The sequence below is a fragment of the Crocodylus siamensis genome, chromosome 7, assembly GCF_052110815.1.
Source record: "Crocodylus siamensis isolate JL-2025a chromosome 7, ASM5211081v1, whole genome shotgun sequence".
NCBI classification, from domain to species: domain Eukaryota; kingdom Metazoa; phylum Chordata; order Crocodylia; family Crocodylidae; genus Crocodylus; species Crocodylus siamensis.
The window spans coordinates 10,299,219-10,319,384 of record NC_143401.1 but is presented as its reverse complement, the minus strand read 5'-3'; the positions used below and the strand labels follow the sequence as shown (position 1 = coordinate 10,319,384).

The 20,166-nt window shown below is 40.1% G+C and overlaps 1 protein-coding gene across 20 annotated transcripts in view; it reads right to left on the bottom strand.

Annotated features, from left to right (window-relative positions):
• The window catches only part of EPB41 (erythrocyte membrane protein band 4.1), a 150,290-nt gene that overhangs the window by 39,644 nt on the left and 90,480 nt on the right, over positions 1 to 20,166 (bottom strand). For 13 of the 20 annotated variants that reach the window (XM_090058833.1, XM_090058821.1, XM_090058822.1 and 10 more), the window contains exons 6-13: positions 16,356 to 16,431; positions 15,593 to 15,811; positions 12,534 to 12,621; positions 11,803 to 11,955; positions 9,505 to 9,602; positions 8,485 to 8,657; positions 7,473 to 7,589; positions 1,381 to 1,595 (exon numbers count right to left, since the gene is read on the bottom strand). In XM_090058833.1, the coding sequence (XP_089914959.1) occupies positions 1,381 to 1,595; positions 7,473 to 7,589; positions 8,485 to 8,657; positions 9,505 to 9,602; positions 11,803 to 11,955; positions 12,534 to 12,621; positions 15,593 to 15,811; positions 16,356 to 16,431 (1,139 nt within the window). The remainder of the gene's footprint in view (positions 1 to 1,380; positions 1,596 to 7,472; positions 7,590 to 8,484; positions 8,658 to 9,504; positions 9,603 to 11,802; positions 11,956 to 12,533; positions 12,622 to 15,592; positions 15,812 to 16,355; positions 16,432 to 20,166) is intronic. The other 7 variants (XM_090058827.1, XM_090058828.1, XM_090058830.1 and 4 more) reach the window with 1 other exon arrangement.

The following is a 20,166-nucleotide window of genomic DNA, read 5'->3' as shown; positions in this document are numbered from 1 at the left end:
CTTCTTGGCTTGTTTGGATAATGCTGGACCATACTGGACAGTTTTTCTCCATTCTGCCTGTTGTGCTTATTTCATACAAATATATTCCATAGGACAGGTCCATTCTTCCACCATGCAACACCTCCTCTGTTTACAGTGGAATATCATGTAAAAAGTATGACTCAATAATGCTTGAATATTTGGAGTGACTGAAAGCAAACTTAACATATATCAAGAATGAACAAATCACTCTACCACTTCATATACAAATCCTCATCCAAAATAAAATTTTAAAATATTCAAAATATTGTAAAAAGAACAGTAACTCTTCATACATGATCATCCCTTAATTTTTTTTTTTTAAGCACAGAAAATTTATACAGAATACTCTCAGGTATTTACACTTTTCCCAAATATTTTTAAGTCCCATTTTCATGTTAAACCCAAAGTCGGAACAGTTTTGAACAGTTTAGTCCATATGCAAGCTTAGCACGAATGCATTACCAGTTCTCCAAGGGAAACAAATCAATTAAAACAACACTTTACAATACAAACACTGGCAGACTGGGACAGATTCTGCTCTCGTATTAGTGTAAATCATGTACTTCAGAAGAACTGTTCCTATAGTCACACCAACATATAGCTGATATAGTTTAGTGACAAATAATCCCTAAATTTAACATCCACAAATATTATTCCAACTATACAACTAAGTTCTCAGTAAAATGAGTTTTTTGTGGTGAACATCAGATAACAATTTGTCCTGGAGCTCATCCTACTTCTCTAGAAAGTGTTACGAAATGTTTTTGTAGTACATGTTCTACCATTTTTGGGACATCTTGAAATTCAAGGAAGATATTACTCCTAGAACCAGAGCTAACGGGCTAATAGGGATCCCATTCTGAGTTCATTGCCTAAAAGGGACACATTCTGTTCATTCCCTTCAAAATGTAGCATAACCACTTTGAGACCATTTGGGAGACAATATTTTGCATCAGGGATATCCAATTTCTGGAAAGTTGGGGGGGAGGCCACATACCAAGCAGGTCATAGATCCCCAGGCTGCACACTGCACGAGCCATAGACCACTAAACTTCCCCACCCCCCGGCATGGACCGCAGACACCTCCCAGCACTTTCCCGCACTGTATACACAGCCCAGGCAGTTTGGATCTTCTCTGTAGCATGTATGGCATGAGCAGCACAGACTCACTCTTACAGCATTAGGCAGCCCAGAATTTCCCCTGACATATCTGCAGCATCCTCCACCACCCAGCCTCACCTGCCCAGTCCCCAGGAGTGGAGACGGGAAGCATTTGGATGGCCTAGTTCTAGAAGCAACAAAAGACACCAATGGTCATCTCAAAAAGTGCAAGATGGCTAACATCTGGTATTAACATACCTTGGTCACTTCAGCTGGCTCCATCTTGTCCTTGTCAGATGGCATTTCTTCATGTTTGACTTCAGTTTTTGCAGCTTCCTTCTCTTTTTTAGAAACAACCTCCATTTCCTTGAAGGCAGATGCAGCTGGTGGGGTTGGTTCAGCTACATGGCTCTGAGCAATAGCTGGTGCAGAAGTGGGTCGTGGGCTTCGGTCAGGTGTAATCACTGCTGCTGCTGAAGTGGGGAAGAAAGAGACAGTTGTGACAAGGTTCAGAATATGTCTCCCAAACCCCCATGAAAGTCTTCCCAAATTACAGCAGTGTAGTTCAAAAAAAAAAAAAATTAAGCAAAGCAGCTTGTGCATTTAGTGCAGGAAAAGTGAAGTTATTTTCCCTATTTTTAATAGGTGTTACAGAAAGCAAAAAGTAAGCTCGCACTCTGTAAAGAAGCCATACCAAAAACACTAATCTATGTGTAACACCGCGCAGTCAGGCTCTGGATCTTTCAAACATCAGTACAAAGTTCATCACTATGAAGTTATTCATATACAAATGCATTTGTAACTATTAGCCTTCATTAACTTCACTGGGATATCCCCAAGTAGAACCTTGGGGTTTCTTGACCACAGAAATTTTGGGGGAGGACTCTTCTGTAGATTTGTGCATTTTGTTTTTTTACCAATTCAAAACAAACAGATATTTCCCCAAAACACTTATGGGCAAGCAATAGCTTCCAGGTGGCTTTCAAAGCAAACTTCCACTTTGTGTCTGAGATGGATTCCCCCTGGCACAGCAAGATGCACTGTTAAGAAAAAATACTTATCCTTTCCAGACTAATGGAGGTTGCAGAAACAAAACATTCCTGGAAAGCACCTTTCAAACAAGGATAAATTTCCAATAAAAGCATCAGCTAAGCAAGGAATCCCATACACGTTACACAATTTTTCATATCAGAGAAGATTCCAAGTTTCTACAATTCCTGACAGAGACGATGGACAAAGTGACCCTTTGTGTCAAACCCAACGCGATATCAGTTCACTGAACTATGTCCATCTCTGCAATAAATTAGTTCATTTTTCCAAAACAGTGATATTTAAGGCTATTCCATTAAATGTATTTCCACTATTTGGAATAAATTCAGATTTATATGAGCTCATATGTATGGAAAAGATCAAGCACTTCTTTATAGAGGTGCACCGATACATTAATCCCGTATCAGATCGGCACCGATATACAGAAAATTGACAGTATTGGCAATGGGCTTTTTTGGCTGATGTGGTTGATAATGTCACCAATAAATGCTGCATGCATGTGTGCAGCCATAGCGCACCATGCAGGCAGCCAGGAGCTCAGCCTGGCAGCATGGAGAGCAGTTGGGTCCAGCTGGTAAGACTGTTGTGAGGGAAGGGGTGGCAGATCAAGGCCCCAGCGGTGAGGGAGGGAGTGGGGCTGGGTGTGAAAGAGCCACAAATGTCTTGTCTGGGGGAAGGGGGTGGCAGCTCCCTCCACTGAGCACACCCCAGGAGGGCATGGAGGGTGTGCGCCCCCAGATCTTTGCACTGGGTGAGGGCGGGCTGCTGTTGCAGGCTGTGGCAGTGCCAGGCTCTTCCCAGTGTGGGGAGGTTGAACTGGGCTGCACCTGAAGCGGGAGGTGGCAGTGCTGGGAGGGGGGCTATGGCAAATTTTGTGGTGGCTGCAGTCACCGCCCCCCCCCCCCCATAGCCACATAGCTGAAAAGAGCCTGGCACTGCTCCCAGCCCCAGCCTGCAGCAGCAGCCCACCATTGCTCCTTCCCCCACAACAGACTTACCAGCCAGATGCTGCTCTCCATGCTGCCTAGCTGCATAGAAGCAATCAGATCAGCATCAACCGATATGGCTCGTTAAAAATCGGCCATCCATATTGGCCCAAAAAAATCTATCGGTGCACCCCTACTTCTTTAGGTAGGAAAAAAAGCACTGAGAACTTATCCCAGCTATATTTTTATAACAGCCCATCCAACCACATAAGACATGAACAGTTTTCAGATTTAACAATCGGATTCCATATTTTTTCTCTCCTCCCAAATTCCACATTTTGCCTCTCTCTCAAAAGGTATTAATTGCTTTTTCTTATGTAAAAAAAATAAAATGTTCAGAAGCATAGTATTTGCCCTGGGGTCAAGTACATGCTATAACAACAAAAATCCAAGAAGTGTGCAAAACAAGCTCCCTCATCAGGAGCTAAACATACATTCACGAGAACACAAACTCGTAATTACTAAGGTTTACCAAAATTTTCAGACTCCTGCCTAAGTTCTCAAGGTAGGTCATTTTTCTAAGAATGTTTCTCCCATACTTCAAAAAAGCACTGCATTGTACTGAGCTTGACTATTCTGGCATCCATAGCACACAACCTCTTTTAGTGCTGTTGCCACAAAAGTGGTAACGAATGCTGGAGAATCTGTCTATGGCAAATGACAGACAGCAAATTCACACTTAAAATGATGTTAACCACACAGGTGGGAGAAGCCATCACAGCTGTACCTGGCTCCTTCTGGACTGTTTCCAAAAATTTGGGTTCTGGTTCTAGATCTCTGTTCATCAAAATTTTCTCCTCTTCCTTCTCTTCTTCTTCTATGAGGCTTATCTCAATACTTTCAAGAACACTTGCAGCTAAAAAAGTTAGGCATACATTAAAATGCCACCACAAAAAAATTCATGATAAAGGTAAAAGGGTACCAGGAGTTAACTTGCAAGAACATGTCTCTTTATGGATTTAAAAATCAGCCCATAAAGTTAAGATGCTTGAGAACATCAAAGGTTCTGATTAATTCTGTTGCATAGAGACCGATTACTTTCTAAATTAATGATTATTTTAATCACTTGACTTTATTGGTTACACCATCTAAAATGGATTTCTGTACCTCAAATTGATAAATTAATCCTTTGTATCCAAAACAAACATGGGGCCTACACAAGACATTTACTGCGAAGTTGCCCAATTAGCTCCAAATTAAATCTCTCGGTGTCCACATGTGCAGCTCTATTAGGGCACAGAAAACTAATAAACCCTGCTGCAGGGTTTTTTCATGTGCAGCAACGCACGTGTAGACACTGACCCAGATGGCTGGGGCACAAGGTTTGCTTCAGTGCAGGAGCTGCCTGCCATGTAGCCCTGGACTGAAGCACCCTCATGCCACAGCCAACCCCTCCGCAGTACACTGAGCCAAGTCGGAGCAGCCCCAGGATGGCAGGCTGACCCCCCTGCCAGCTGCAGCTGCTCTGGCCTGGCTCAATGTGCTGTGGTCCTATGTGCACGTGCAAATGTGGCACCCAGGAGCAATAAACTCTGGCACAATATGCACCAGAGTTTAATGCTTCACCTTAATATGCATGTGTAGATCCATCAAGGATGATGAAGCAGTGCTCAAATTATTTCAGTGGTTAGCTACAGAAAACAGTTCAGTGACATGTACCATTAATTGTGTGTACTTAAGTGTCTGAGAGGTAATATGCTCATAGTCCATGCAACAAGAAACGTGTGAAGAAACATTATGCTTGGCCAATACCATGCAAGTGAAATTTGAGATGTATGACACTACTACTGTGGACCACAGAACCATGTGTACTGGATTACCAAAAGAGCTGAGGAAATGGCTACTTTGGAAAGAAAGACTGGCTCATGGAAGAAGAGAGATGTTTTCCTTACAAAAGGGAAGGAGCAGCTCTGATAACACAGCTAACCTTGGACCATCTGTCTGGGACACAGAGCTAAGCAGACTGCAAGTACAAGACTGAAGTTATGCTTGCCATGCTGTAACAGGAATATTGGAACATTATATAATACAGTACAGGGACTGGCAAACTACAGTCCATGGGTTGCATCCGGCCCACAGAGCCTTAGGATCTGACCTATGGAGCCAAGGCTTGGGCGGCATTTGCTGGAGGGGGAGCTTTTGCAGCTGGGCAACAGAGAGAAGTACCTGAGATGGCCAGGTCCTAATCCTTGCCCGCCTCAGACCCAAGCTGGGTTACTCTGGCCCCTGCCAAAAAATGTTACTAGTCCCTGGCATAGTATAGGGCTTGTACTTTTCTCTGACATTCCAGAACATGATATTTTAGTTACTTTTCCCCCGCAAGATGTTAGCCTCCCAACTTCTGTTATGATCAATAAGTCACCACAACTCCACTGGTCTCATCTAAAGCAGTGGAGTGTCTTGGAAGGAATATATGACTTTAGAAGAAGCAGGATCTGCAATGAACAAATATTGTGTGATGGAAAAAGAGAGGCCACTATCTACCCCCACAAACCGTACTGCATGACAAATGCCACTGGCTTAAAAGCGTAACTTGAAAACATGTACCTTCCTATTACGCTTCCTGGGAATTACTGTTATGAAAATGGACAACAGTGGAGCATGTTAAGAAGGTGCTACCCTGGTAAAGGCTGCTATTAGTTCTGACGGTACATGTAACAAAGAGAACTGCTAAATCATTGCTGTCAGATATTTTGCCTATTTTTATAGAGGATCTTCACCTCATTAAAGTGGTCTAATCGCTAGCTGTGCTTGATATGGCAAAACAGAATCTAGGGTACTTGTGAAGTTTACTCTGATTTAAATGGAGTTAATACCACTGCAAAAATGCAAGCAATTTTCTATGGAGCTTCAGAAGTTCACAGTACTGCTTATATGCAAACAAAAGCTGTGCCAATATGTTGAGTACCACAGCACACAATGTTAGCCACACTAGTATAAGAAACCACCACAGCTGTACCTGGCTGCTTCTGGAATGGTTCCATTATTTTTACTTCTGAAAAAGGAAATTTAAGCACCTCCAATCTCTCTTCCTCCTCTTCCTCTGCAATGGGCTTCATCTCAAAAATTTCAAATGCATGTTTGGCTACAAAAAGTTTTGCATACATTAATGTACCACCTGGAAGACTGCAGTGAAATTCATTAGTCACTAAATGACAAAATGAAGGACATCAATGGCTACATCTGAAAACAGCCAACACTACAATTGCCTCTCCTAAGCTGCTATATGTCATACTTTTGATATAGTTCTGTATTGTGTTTACATACCATAGTAGTCCTAACACCAGTCCTAGCAGCATGCTGTATCATTACACAGAATTTCAGTGGTAACAAAAAGGTGAAAAAGAGCCTCATGAGAGGACTTGGGCAAAAAAGTACATTGAACAGGGTGAAAGAACCAAGAATTACTGCTTTAACCTAGGATAGGGCCAGCTCAGAGGCCTAAGGTACCAAAGTCTACCCAAAGAACCTTGTCTGCTTATGTCCTTAGACCAACACAGCTACAACCAACAACCCTGAAGTCAGACTTGTGCACCGATAGTTGTTCTGGTGTCTTAGCTGCCAGTCATCTGCAATGCTTTGTGATTTATATCAGTGTTCCATTCTTCAGGAGCTTGCAATGCTGGGTACAAAGAACATGTTGAAGCGGGTGAGGAAATCTGGCCTGTATCATGCTCTCCAGTTTAGAAAAGGTATTGATAAATCAATTTGATATAATTTTGATCAGAAAAGTGAGGGCTGCAATATTAGGGTGTTAAAGTAAATTGGGATGGGAGAGCAGGATGGCACTAGTCAAACAGAGATATTGGCACATAACTCTTTCCAGCTAGCACAAGCCAGAAGTATTCCTTACAAAGATAGTTACCTGTTAATGAAAGTAAACAGGCCAAATATTTGACAACACTGATGCAAACACACATATTAGTACTACAAGATGCACAAATTTATAACCATCTAAACTTCACTTCACTGTGAAAACAAGCTAAAAAGATGGTATTTATAAAACTACACGCATGTAAAGAAAAATATTTGAAACAATTACATTGATCTTCCCCTCAAAGTAAAATTTCTGTCTAACGAAGTATAATTAGACAATTCTACTGCAACACCTCTCAACACTTAAGGCCATATAACTATCCTAGCCTGTCTGCCGGCTAGCTGTAAAAAAAATCATCTTGCAAAGAAATGAAAAAAAGGAAGCTGCAAGAGTTCACAAAATGTTTCAGGGCTGTCAAGAAAGAAGCATGTAAAGGCATCTCAGTAGGGAAAGGATAGGAAAGGCACTGCAGAGAGTCATAGCCACCACAGCTATACCTGGCTTTTCTTGGAATTGTTCCACGGGTTTTGATTCTGGAACCTCAACCATCACCACCTCCTCCTGCTTCTCCTCCTCTACAGGTCTGAATTCAATTTTTTGGGTCGTACGTTTAGCTGAAGAAATTGTGCATATGTTAACAAGCTACCTACATGGTGCATAGGAAAAGGCTGAAGACTTCAATTGGACAGAAGTGATGTATTAGCTGTTCTAAATTTTTCAAGGTCTGACATTCAAGTCTAACTTGATTTCCACTACAGCAAGTGCCCACAGACTTCAAATGAATTGTCACTCCATCTGCTACTGAAGAAGTGTCAAAACTTAGTAGGAGCACAAAATCAATTACCAGCACTGGAATGCCAGATGTAGACAAGGAACACAAGGCAAGATTTGTCCTAGTGGTTTGTATAGGCTACATAGGAGGCTAAATGTGTTGTTTTCCTTTTGGCTTTGGGTGGCAATGGGACAAGCTGAAACAGTTTTTTGAGGAAGTTTTTGCATCTTTGGGTATTCTCATAGCCACATTCTTTCAAAATTCAACACACAAAATGATGGGGAAAAAGGGTGCTGCTACAGCATATTACAATACATTTTCATAATGATTGTTTAAATACCTTCCCTCGAATTTTAGGAACAGCACCAGTGTTGAACAGCAATTTGAACTGACAAGATTCTTTTTAATGTCTCTTATTTGTAAGTTCCAAGTGGTGCCAAATACATTAATTAGTTTAAGTTTTGTAAACTTAACAAAAACAAATGAAAACAAAATTTCTATTAACCTGTGAATTTTGAATCAGGACTGCCCAAATTAGGCAAATGCACTGTGCCTTACTATAAAGTTCCTGAAATGTTTTTCATAGTATATCTCAGTTTTAGATTCTTCAGATCAGCTTCTCTTCCTTAGACAAAATGGGAACAAATTCTTACCCTACAGAGTGATTTTCTACTGAAACCCACTAGATTGATTTCATTCATGGCAATGTGACAAGGGGAGAAATATTAGTCACTAACCTCCATCAAGGCTTCTGGATGCCCGCTTGCTTGCTGTTCGTTCAAACTGTGGTGCGGGTCTATCAATCAAGGCGCTAGCCTGTCTTGTCTGGGCCTGTGTTCGTCCACTGTAACGGAATTTAGATCCCAGCGCCAGGAACCTGCTCTTGGGAATGGCTTCAGTAGAATTTAGCCTGAAAAGACATACACATACATTAATCTTGTCTCTTCAAAGCCAAGGAATTTGTAATACATAAAGCGGAAGTAAAAAGAAATCTGGGGAGCTGAACAACACACCTTTCTATATGGTCTATTAACATAATATAAAAATCAATAGCACCACTATGCTTAAGACTGTTTCAATATGAAGTCTTCAATTAAGGTTAGTGCTATTATTAATTTAATTTCCTTTTATTCATTTTCTCTCCTCAGTTATGTCAATCCCCATTGAAAGTGTCAATTCATAAGGTCACAAACCAATATAAATCATTCAAAATGATGCTGTAAGAATTGCTGTGTCCAATACAAGCATTGACCTATACTCCTCCAGGTTTTTTTCCCCCAACTTTAGTCTCTATTTTACTGAAGAATCTCTTATTTGAACGAAACCATGTGTAGGGACAGGAATTAAACAATATGTGGAAAAATACCCAATAAAATTCATAATCAATATGCCAGTTAAGAATTTGGTAGGCTGTCCTTCAGGTCCCATTTTTTATGGTAATTGAGTAAAGACGTTATGCTTTTACTGTCCTATTTCAGATCACTGCATCTTGACAGATTCCCTAAGTTATCTCAGTGGTTAATTATTAATTTACTAGTATGATTTATTCTAGCAATCCAGATGAAAGTCCCATTCTCTCTCCAAACACACTTCACATTCTTGTGTAACACTTGATCTTCTTAAAGTGCTCTGAAGGAAAGACACACACAGCATTCACTTGCAAAGGAATTACAGATGCAGAAACTTAAAATCAGTATTGCTTTAGAGAAGATCTCATGTTTGATGAAAAGGAGATATACAGGTTAAGAAAAGAATACCTGAAAAACGTGTGATGTTCAACACAGACTTTCCACAGCTTCTTAGCTGCCCGATAACTAGGCAGTTTAAACCCAATAGTACTTTCATATTGTTCCTGCTATGGAAAACAGTAAAACAGAATATTTAATTATAGCAATAGGTAATATATAGAGAAGATCACCTGCATAGAACCTGTGGAACATACCCAGATAAAACCACCCAGGCAGGAACCATCCACAAACCCAGTAAATATCTTAAGGCTTTTTTTGGTGGATGTTATATTTATCATACAATTAATGCATTAATTACACAATAGATTGCAACAGGCCACACATATAAGCTATTTAAGACACCATAAAATGCTAAACCAGCCACAAAAGTGTTCCAGGGGGTTGGCTTGTATTGCGCTATATTTTGAACAGGTGCCATGCTGGCATTCAGGAGTGGCATGTGCAGCCCAGCTGCAGATGCATCCTTTGAATACGGCAGGCTGCAGGGAGCCATCAGCATGCTCAAAGGGCAGCACATGCAGCTGCGCTGCACACCTGCTTTTAAGCTCCTGCGACACATGAACTCCACACTTAGGAACCTCTCCCCAGTGTTGGGTTCACAGCTTCTCTGGAACTTAAAGCAGAATTCTAGGCCAGCATGGGGAAACTGATTTTCCCAGTCTGGGCTGCATGGTGTGCCTTTCAAGTTGCTGGAGATGAGGAGCCTAGCATCAGGGACAAGATCTCAGTATTGAGTTCACCCCTGCAGTTGTATCATTAGAAATCAGATACATTTTATCCCCAATGACCAAAATGACACATCCTAGCACGCATATCTGGTATGGAAGAAAGTACCATTTTTGGAACTGGGGATAAAATCCTTCTAATCCCAAATGTGGAATTATATTAACAACTTCTGGGGGCCTACGATGAAAAAAGACCTGCAAAAAGGGAACAAACCCATCTATATGGAGTTGACTTCTGCAGCAGCTGTGACACTACCCCCATCCTATGCATTAAAGCTCCAGGATCGCTTCTAAAGAGGGATTTTCATAAGAGAAGGCTAAAGAGATGATGCATAGCTTATGATGGCTATCATCATGTCTAGGGGATTTTGTCCATCATGGACTTGTTCCTTTTCTGTCTATGCTGTATTGATGAGAGGTAGGAATAAGGGAGGGAAGAAAGGGAAACTCCACTGCAGAGACCTATGTTCCTATTTCTATTCAGGAAAGAGATCTGCGCACACACCCATACACATAGAAGAGCACAACTTGGCCCAGCATAAAAAATATTGCCACCTACTTATTTTAGTCTATAACAGTACAATATTCTGAAGGTCAGTGGTCATCTGAGGGCTGGTGAAATGCACATCTAACTTGCTTTTTGTGATGATAAAAACTTAGTCCATTCCTTGCCACTTTGCAGTTACATTTCAAAATAACATCAGAAAGATCAAAATGTCTCACTTTATTTGGATTATAAAAACATATGAGAATCTAATTTACACATCCATCAAGGATCTGAAAAGCACTGAGCTAACTGGGAATTTTGCAACAAAATACTGTTCCATCAAAAAAAAGATTTCCCAAGATGGAAAAAAGTCAGGGGGAGAAGGAGAATATTCCTTCCCCCTACTTTCCACCCCATTCTCAAATAGCCAATAACTCAGCAGTTAGGATATTCACATGCTATATACTAGAAATTCAGCTTCAAGTATATGTGCTGTCTGATTCAGACCAGACCTGAACCTCAGTTCTCCTGCAGCCCAGGTGGCAAAAGCCCCAAACACTGGCCTAGTAGCTATTTTTGGAGTCTGTGAAAGAGACATGCCTTTTTCTGTGAACAATATTCAACAGATCTTTGCTTTATCCTGGTGCTGACTGGGAAAGCATTTGTTTTTTAAACCATGAAAATCATCATGAGATAGGAAAACCATTCCCCAGCCAACATGTACTTGGCTTGTTTGGGCAAACTGTGCCGATTAGAAAACGTTAACTTCAGCGTACCATACTCTGCAAGTAGGTGGCACTACATACCATACAATTTAAAATTCAAATAATATTTTATAGCCTTAAACAGGTCCACTGGCTTTACAGTACAAACAAGCTATAACAAAGCTGAAGAAGTAAATAAGAAATACTAGTTAAAATGAAAACCACAATTGTTCTATCATACACTGAGGAACAGAACTAGCTTTACTCACAATACTTCTCTATTCTTTTGGTAAAACTAAAACTAAGGAGGATGGATGCTAATTCAAATATGTTCTTATACGTAACAAGTGGAAGAAAGAAAAAAAAAAAAAAAAAAAAGCTTGGGCTATACCTCCCCTGGCCGAATCTTAATAAAAAAGCTGCTGCGTTTGTAGGAAATCTTCAGAACTTTGGGCCAAGGGAAGCGGTTGATTCTCAGTTTATCTTTGTAGACATGAAGGCCACTAGAACAGACTCCTAGAGTGATGTCTACTCCCTCCAAATCCTAAGAAAGCAAACAAAGATTCAAAAATATAACTGTGTTGGAGTTATAAGCTTCAACAATTTAGCATCACACAATATTTGTCCTCTAAAACACTACTTTTGTTTGTTTTCCTGAATCCCACTTGAATTAGTCTCCATCCCTCATGGTCAGAACAACCCCCAGCTTTCCATGTGCCCAAGGCCGACATTTTTTCTTCATATCGTTCCCTACATTCTCCTCCTTTTCTCAAAATGCTCTCTGATCTCTTACAGTCTATATTGCATGCCTCTGACTTCTGCAAATACCTTACTTTGCAGGATCATAACATCATAGTAGGTTCTTCAAACCAAAGACCTGTCTACTTCAATACGTTTGTAATGAGCATCCTATAGTGTATAAATAACAAGCAAAGCTGGAGGAATTGCTTCTTCTACAATGTTTGCAATAACGCACACATGCAGTATCTATCGTTCATTTGCATTTCCATAAATGACAACTAGCTGGCTGCCTGCCTAAATCTTTTAGCAGGAATATTATGGCCCAACTGACACCCACTAGAAAGAAAACAGAATACTACAGAAATAAATGTTAATTCTTACCTTAGCTTGGTGAAGATCAACTCCATACATTGACAGCTTTTTTGCATTCTCAAGAAATTCCAGGTCTGCTTGGGCTGGAGTCATGGATCTGGAGAAAGAAAGACAATAGTTTCAGTATTACTGACAACAAAGACTGTTTTTTTTTTTAAAGTAATCACTTATTAAACCAATTAATTGTTGGGCTCTTGATTGCTGCATTCTTGTAAACTCAGGAGACAAGTTATGCCTACAGAAGAATCTCTCACACTTTTTGCCCTTTGGATCTAATTTTTATGAAGATGTTTCATTATTTATGCCTATGAAGGGGAACACAGATGTCAAAGCAGCAATATCTACCCATCTCAGCATTGATTCCCCAAGAAAAATCTCTCTTGGAAAAAAAAATGAACATATTAAGTTTTGTGAAGGCATAGAGTGAACTGCAGAATCCTCTTAACTGCTTTACCTCAATACATTTTAGAATCCAGCTGTTGTTCTGAGAATTAAATGGAAGGGCAGCTGAAATCACTTAATAGGAGTCTCCTATTAGGAACAGCCTAGATGAATGAGACATTTTCCGGGAACAGATGGTGTCCTGTCCACAGGAGAGGCAATACAATGCAACTTTGGCTAACAGAAACATCCTGATAATAGGGCCATTTTCAATGTTATTGAAGTTCTTGCTAATAGGCTTCTATTGTGCCAATTCTGTGCAAATGCTGCACTGGAACAGTTAATTTATGTATGTTTCATTTTGCTCACTGCTTCCATGTCTTGCTTACAAACGCTTTATAAAAAAATATCAACCCTAGGGTACAGTGACCAAAAGAAAATTTAATATTGTAGCTGTAATACTTTAAATGGAAGAACAAGGTCACAACTTCTCTCTCATAAACAAAGACTGCATAGTTCAAATAAACATGGCCACAAGACCATGTTTAACATTGAAATCTTTACTTAAAGCCATCTGATGTTCAAAGTTCATAGAACAGTATTCATAAATTAACATATTCATCTACGCAAGGAGAAGTCTTTATAATTCGACACATTTAAAGATGCATGTTATTTCTGCTCTCACTTAATGAATTTGATGGCGGGGTTCATATGAATTGGCTATTTTAACTGAATACAGCAGTCAAATAAATCACTCAGCAATATTAGCTGCATGTTCTATCAAGGACAATGCCCTTTGACTTCTGGTCCTGAAGTATTGAGCAACTGACAAGCTTATATTCCTCACTTCCTCTCCCCTTCATTACAAACAGGGAGGAAATCAATTTAAAATACTGAATCAAGAGTCTGAACACAAGGTGTTAATTATAGCTTTGATGTCACCCACAGACCAAAAATCCACCAATGCAGGCTACAATTACTAATATTATTGGTTTGTATTTGCCCTTGAGAGAGTTTCACTTTGCTTTTGGTTTTCTGTAGTCATTATTAATGTGACACAGCTGGCAGCTTTTGTCAGGTCAGAAGGTTATGGGCTTAAGACTCAGACCAGGTCATAGAATCATCCCCCCATGCCCTCTCTTTGGATGGTATGAAAATTATATACCAAAATGACTGGGACTTCATGACATTACTCTCTTAGCACTTAAAACATAAATCTCAATGTAACTGAATATTACTATACATGTGTATAATAGAGCAAAGGCTTGGCTTTGTTTTTGTAATCTTCGAGTGTGGTATCAGAGGTGCTTTTTCACGGATATTGGCTGTATGAAGAAGTTTGCTTCCTTTAACAATATTACCCAGTCTCAGCTGGGTGTACTCTTACACATGCAAAAATAAATATTGCTCTGTTCTAAGAGATCCTTATTCTGGGCTAAGATGTGATGATCTAGCTTTATCTATGCAGTTAGATCATGAACTCCCAGGTCAATACATTGCCAAGAACAGCTGTGCAGCCCCATAAATTCTACCAATACTACTTACAAGACATACCTCCTGCCAATCAGGGTAACACCAAAAAAAGCAGCAAGATCAAGAAAATTACATGGACCTCAGTATTATTAACAGCTCTTACACACGTACTTGAAATGCTGTGAGTGTTGTATAACATTGGCTATGCCTTGTAACACAGAAGTGCCAGAGGACCCCAACAGAATCTAGGCTACAATATGCAGCTAGACACTTATTGCACACACAGAAAGATAAGGTCCCTGCCACAATCAGCTTACAGCCTAACTGCAGACAGTGTATGAGTCAGTAATAAACAAACAGGAGAGAGATAAGGAGGAAGGACAAGGTTAAAAGCAAGCAGACCATGCAGTTCCACATGGAATCAAGTTCATTCCTGCTGTTAGAGATACGCCAGATAGAGAACCCACAAGTGCTGCTTTTAAAAAATACATTTCTAATTTCACTGAGCTCTAGATAAAGCAGTCTCTTTATCTAGTGGGGGAGAAGACAGAGAGAGAACAAGAGAGTAAGAGCAAAAAGAATGGTGAGCAAGCTTTATCCTGCAGCCTTTGGTTAAACGAGATTCTCAAGAATACCTTTATCTTGCTAATATTTTCAAGAATTCTTCTGCAAGTGGATAGCTGAGGTAGCCCCTACTAGACAGCCACTGTCCCCACAAGTTCACGTTCTAGGATTATGACAATGCAAAAATTGACAAACTGACAAAACAGAAGTGCAAGCAAGTTAAAATAGTGGTAAAGGCAACGACGTTTTTTTGTGAGCAAGTCATTTCTGTGGGCAGTCCCAGGCTGACCATCTAGTTGCAATATTTACTGTAATATAAACTTTAATTCTGACTCCTTTGGATACTGTCCTACTACTGGTACGAAGAAGTGGGTTACAGGCTCTGGAAGAACTTTTATTGGAACTTTCCAACTCTTTCACACGAGCTCTTTCTTTTTTAAAGCAGCTGGATTTTCTCTGCTAACTCAGAACTCATCTACTAAATGAAATCTTTCTTTTACTGCAGTTCCATTTCAGGTTCACAGCTTAGACTGATGGTATAAGAGGATACTAAACACAGAGAACTTGGGAAAGATAAGGAAACAGCCGTTTCTCTTAATTATTCCTTTTCCTGCTGTGCCTTGACAAATTCCTGTAATGCCAGCACTCACCTGTATGTTTTATGTAGTTCCATAACTTTGTCTTCAAGTTCTTTTGTCTGGTTTTGGGCCAGTTTAAACTCACTGGCATAATCTGTACTATGTAGCTCTGGATCATAATCTCCAAGCTCGGATTGGACTGTGTAAGAACCCAGCAGGGCCAACGTTGCAAAGGAACAAGGCAACCGCCCTGTCACAATGTCTTGTCTAAGCTGAAGACACAAATAATACCTACAGAAAAAGAAGAAAATATGATTTACCAGAGAAGGCATGGAAAACAAAAACCTCATAGCTTTTTTGAGCTCAAGCTCTCAAAGATGAAGGCCACTGTTAAGTGTTGACTGATATGGAGCTTTGCTGGTTTTAGCTTGCAAGGAATAAAAAAGTTAATGTGCACCCTTCAGTCAAAGGATAAAGACCATAGCTGTAGTAGCCTGAATAGATAAATGAGGTAAAAGGCACCTTCCCTGCAAATAGACCAGAGGATGCATCTGACCACTGCAACCAGACTTTGTTCCAGACTTTAACAAGTATGTATTTTATGCTTATACATGTTCCACCACAACATTTAACTAGCCTTGCTCATGTAGTCTTCAGCACAAAATGAACAACAACAACAACAAAAGGAAGAACCCCACAACTGGATCTTCACATTTAGCTACAGTGTTCAAATAGTTTGTTCTCTCTTAGTGCTTTCTAAAAGCTCCCACCATACTTATTAAGTGAGCCAATTACTCAATTAGCAAAATTAATAGGCAATGGTATCCGTCTTTACCTTGTTATATCTTCTGTTAGTTGTGCTGGGTCTGGTGGATAAAACTTCACATTGAATGTAAAGTCCCAGGGACCTCCTGTAATTAGAAGCAAACAAGTTTTGAAAAATAAAAAGCTTCACAATACTCAAGTCTTATGAAAGTTTATCTACTTGGGCTTTCCAAGTAAAACAAACCATGCAACTTTCAATGTTTTTAATACTGTCTACTAAATTAATCATTGGCTGCAAGAACACTGCTTTTGTAGCAGTGGTAAAATCCCCAATTTGTTCTCACTTAACATAACTTAGGTTTCAAGTACTTCCCCTAAGGAAGCAGGCAAGCAGACCAGAGTAAGGATAAGACCATTCATGTGAAAGACATCACAGATCATATTAAATTCTGAATTAATTTGCTTTAGGACCTATTCCTCATAAAACACTTTATTACCTCTGTAAAAGGAACGAAGGAGGCAATGAGGTATAAACAGAGATCAAACAGTGGTGCGATTAATGAGTTAATATTTCACTACTAAACATCCAAGTTTCCAACCTCCCTTGGGGAGAGAGAGGCATGCTTAGTGCCTTCAGCTACCTAATAAGAGTTTGGCCCACACAACACAAACATCATATAAATTCAGTACAAATTCCAGTCTCTAAAAAACACCCACAGCTAGGACGGCAAGGGTTTTGCAGGTCAAGACTAAAATGCTTTAATATAGATGTGCTATGAAGCTTATGGTAGCACCTTCCAACAGAACTTACTCCTGATTTCTATAGCCATTGTAATTGTATTTAAAATGTAAGATCAGCCACTATTGAGCAAACTACCGTGAGTAATGATACAAAACTAAACATTCATACAAAAATACAGCCCACCATGATGTAAGGGAGCATACAGGTACATCTTTAAATTGAAAATAACAAATGTGATGCACATATTAATGTAACAGTATAATTATGATGCTATATATAAGTAAGATGCTAAAGTTGAAACTAACCGCACCATTACTCTGTCTTTAGAAAGAATAAAAGCCACTATGCCTTTTGGTACCTGAAAATGTTTTCATGTGTTAAAAATGAAGACACCTTTTTTTTCTTGGAGATGACAGGCACATTTACCTTCAGATAACTGACCAGAGCAGAGGCATGGAATATACTAGGAGTAATTTCTAACGTTTCTAAAAAACCTAATAAAAATAGAACTACTTTACTCTGTACCATATACCCTGTTAGGTTAAAATGATATTTAAAATCAAGGAAACAAAGCTCACTGTTCGACTTCCTAAGAGATTTAATAAACCTCAAATAGAGAAGGAAGCCATAAAAAAACCCACTACTTTTACAGAACTGCCTTTTATACAACATTACAATTGGAGTTAATGACAAAATCTGCCATTTCCACTGTATGGTCCCAGAAATACCCAAATTATTCAAGGGCAAATCTGAGTGATTGTCTGTTATAAGGGAGATACATAGATAAGCTTACTGGGCCTGTATGGTGAAAAGGATCATCCCGTGATATGAGTCTGTATCTTAAATCATGCAAGAGGTGAGGATTTTTCTGTGTGATATCTTTTATCGGACCGTCTGTATCATTGGAAGGAACATAACACAAGCTTTCAGGTACCATTGTGTTCTTCCTCAGATCAGGGGTGGGGAGAGGAAGTAGACAACAGAGCTGAAGAGCAGATAAAAATTAAGGCTTGTGCAAAACTCCATATGTAAGTAAAAGCTGGAGATGTTATCAGCAGCTAACAGAGACGAGAAATGTATTACAAAGAGCAACCCCTTTTAACTAGAGAGAAAAAATCCCAGCACCCCCACCACTCCTGGCATTCAGACAGCCCCCTAATTCTGCCCAGCTCCTCATCAGAAGCAAATTCCCTGCTGGTCAGCAGGCTGGTAGTGGAAGAAACCCTGCCTTTACCATAAATCCATGGAACCTACACATCTATCCCAGAACATGGCATACCTCATCCAGGGTACCAAATGCCCACATGGAAGATATGTGAGTGAACTAGAAAAAAATTACACACCAGAACAAACAAAGAAAAGAAGATAAAGGATAGGGACACTAGAACAAAGGTCTGAGAACATTTTTAAAAAAAAACAAAAAACCAAACAACATACTCTCTTTCTGACCTTTCAGTCCTTGTGCTCAAGGGAAATTTACAAAATACTTTCAAAAGATGGCCTTAGGAACAAAAATTTGTTAGCTTACTGGACACTAAGAATCAGGGACTTAAAAGATACACTGACTTCATGGCCCTTTATAATCTATCCCCGTTGAATAGGCTTGCTCTTCTATGTAGGTGACCCTTTCTACTGCATTTCTAATGTGTTGGCTACCTGATAATACCTCTTATATTCTGCTTTTAATTATATATGGAGTTTTGCACAAGCCTTTTTCTAATCTGCTCTTTAGCCCTGCTTTGTTTCTTTTCCCTCCACCCCACAAAGACCCAAGGAAGCGCACAGTGATACCCAAAAACTTGTCTATGTCAGTCCAATAAAAGATATTACCAACAAAATGCTTGCCTCGTGCATTTTTCTGGACATTCAGGGCTATAACACTATCACAACACTATCCTAATCATACCATTTTCATGAAAACTCTTTTAAATTGGTCACCTTAATCAAATTAATGAAACAGAGATCTCCTTTTAATGTTAGCTCTATACAGGATTTTGCACTTGTTCCACTGTAATCATTTGACAAACATTCATCTTTGGTATGACAGAGGTAAAAGCAGCCAAAGCCCTGAGCAAACAATTCCTTATGTAGCTTCTAAAAAGGAACAGATGATTGGAGAGACAAACTTTCCCTGGCCTATTCTTTTATCAAACCAAATGGGGTTTTTTCCTTTCACACCATATAAAGAACGTCTTCAGTTCACAGCTATGCTGAAATCTCTCCTCTTCCTCTCCTTTCTTCCCCTTAAGCCTAACACAGATTAGAATTTTACTTTCAATGCTTTCAGGCAAAAGACAGGGCTGATGAAGCAAGCTGTCACCTACAAAGCTTATCTCTTTCTGAACAGGTTAGTACGGGTGCGCAAACCAGACCGTATTAGATTCAGATTTGGATTTGGCCTGTATCCGACAGGGATTTGATTTGTTGATTCAGATCACTTTCCCCAATTCAATTCATCCAAATCCGAATCTGAAGATTCGATGCCGATTCAGAGAATCAGTGATTTGGCCATAGACACAGCTTTAAATGTTTCTTCTATACACCTCGAGGTACCAGGCGCAGCTTGTGAATGCTGCAATGCTGGGGCAGATGGAGCATCCCACAGGAGTGCGAAGGGGCCCCCACATGCTCGACAGTGAACCCAGAAGTGGACTGGAAGTATTTCCAGTCCACTTCCAGGTCCACGGGGGAGTACGCAGGGGGCCACAGGAGGACTCCGGGTACCCCCCCCAGACCCAGGAGGCACCAGTCATGGAGCGGGTGGCACAGGGCCCCCTCCAGAAGCTTACCGGCAGACCTGGAAGTGCTTCTGATCCACTTCCAGGTCTGCTGCCAATGTCCGAATCTTTCCGAATCAATTCAGACGATTCTGATTCAATTCGGAGAGATTAAAGGGTCTCCTGATTCAATCTGGATTCGGAGATTCAGCCACTGAATTGGGCCAAATCTCCGCTGAATCGAATCAGGGACCGAAGCTTCACACAGCCCTGCAGGTTAGTCTCTAAGGTGCCCTTCCCTCCTGCTTGACTTTAAACTAACCCCGCTAACTACTTCTTTCAGTTTCCTGGCATTTTTCTTTGGAGAAAAGCAAGCCTATTAGTAGACTTCACAGTGCGGTTGTATTATAGCATCAGTTATT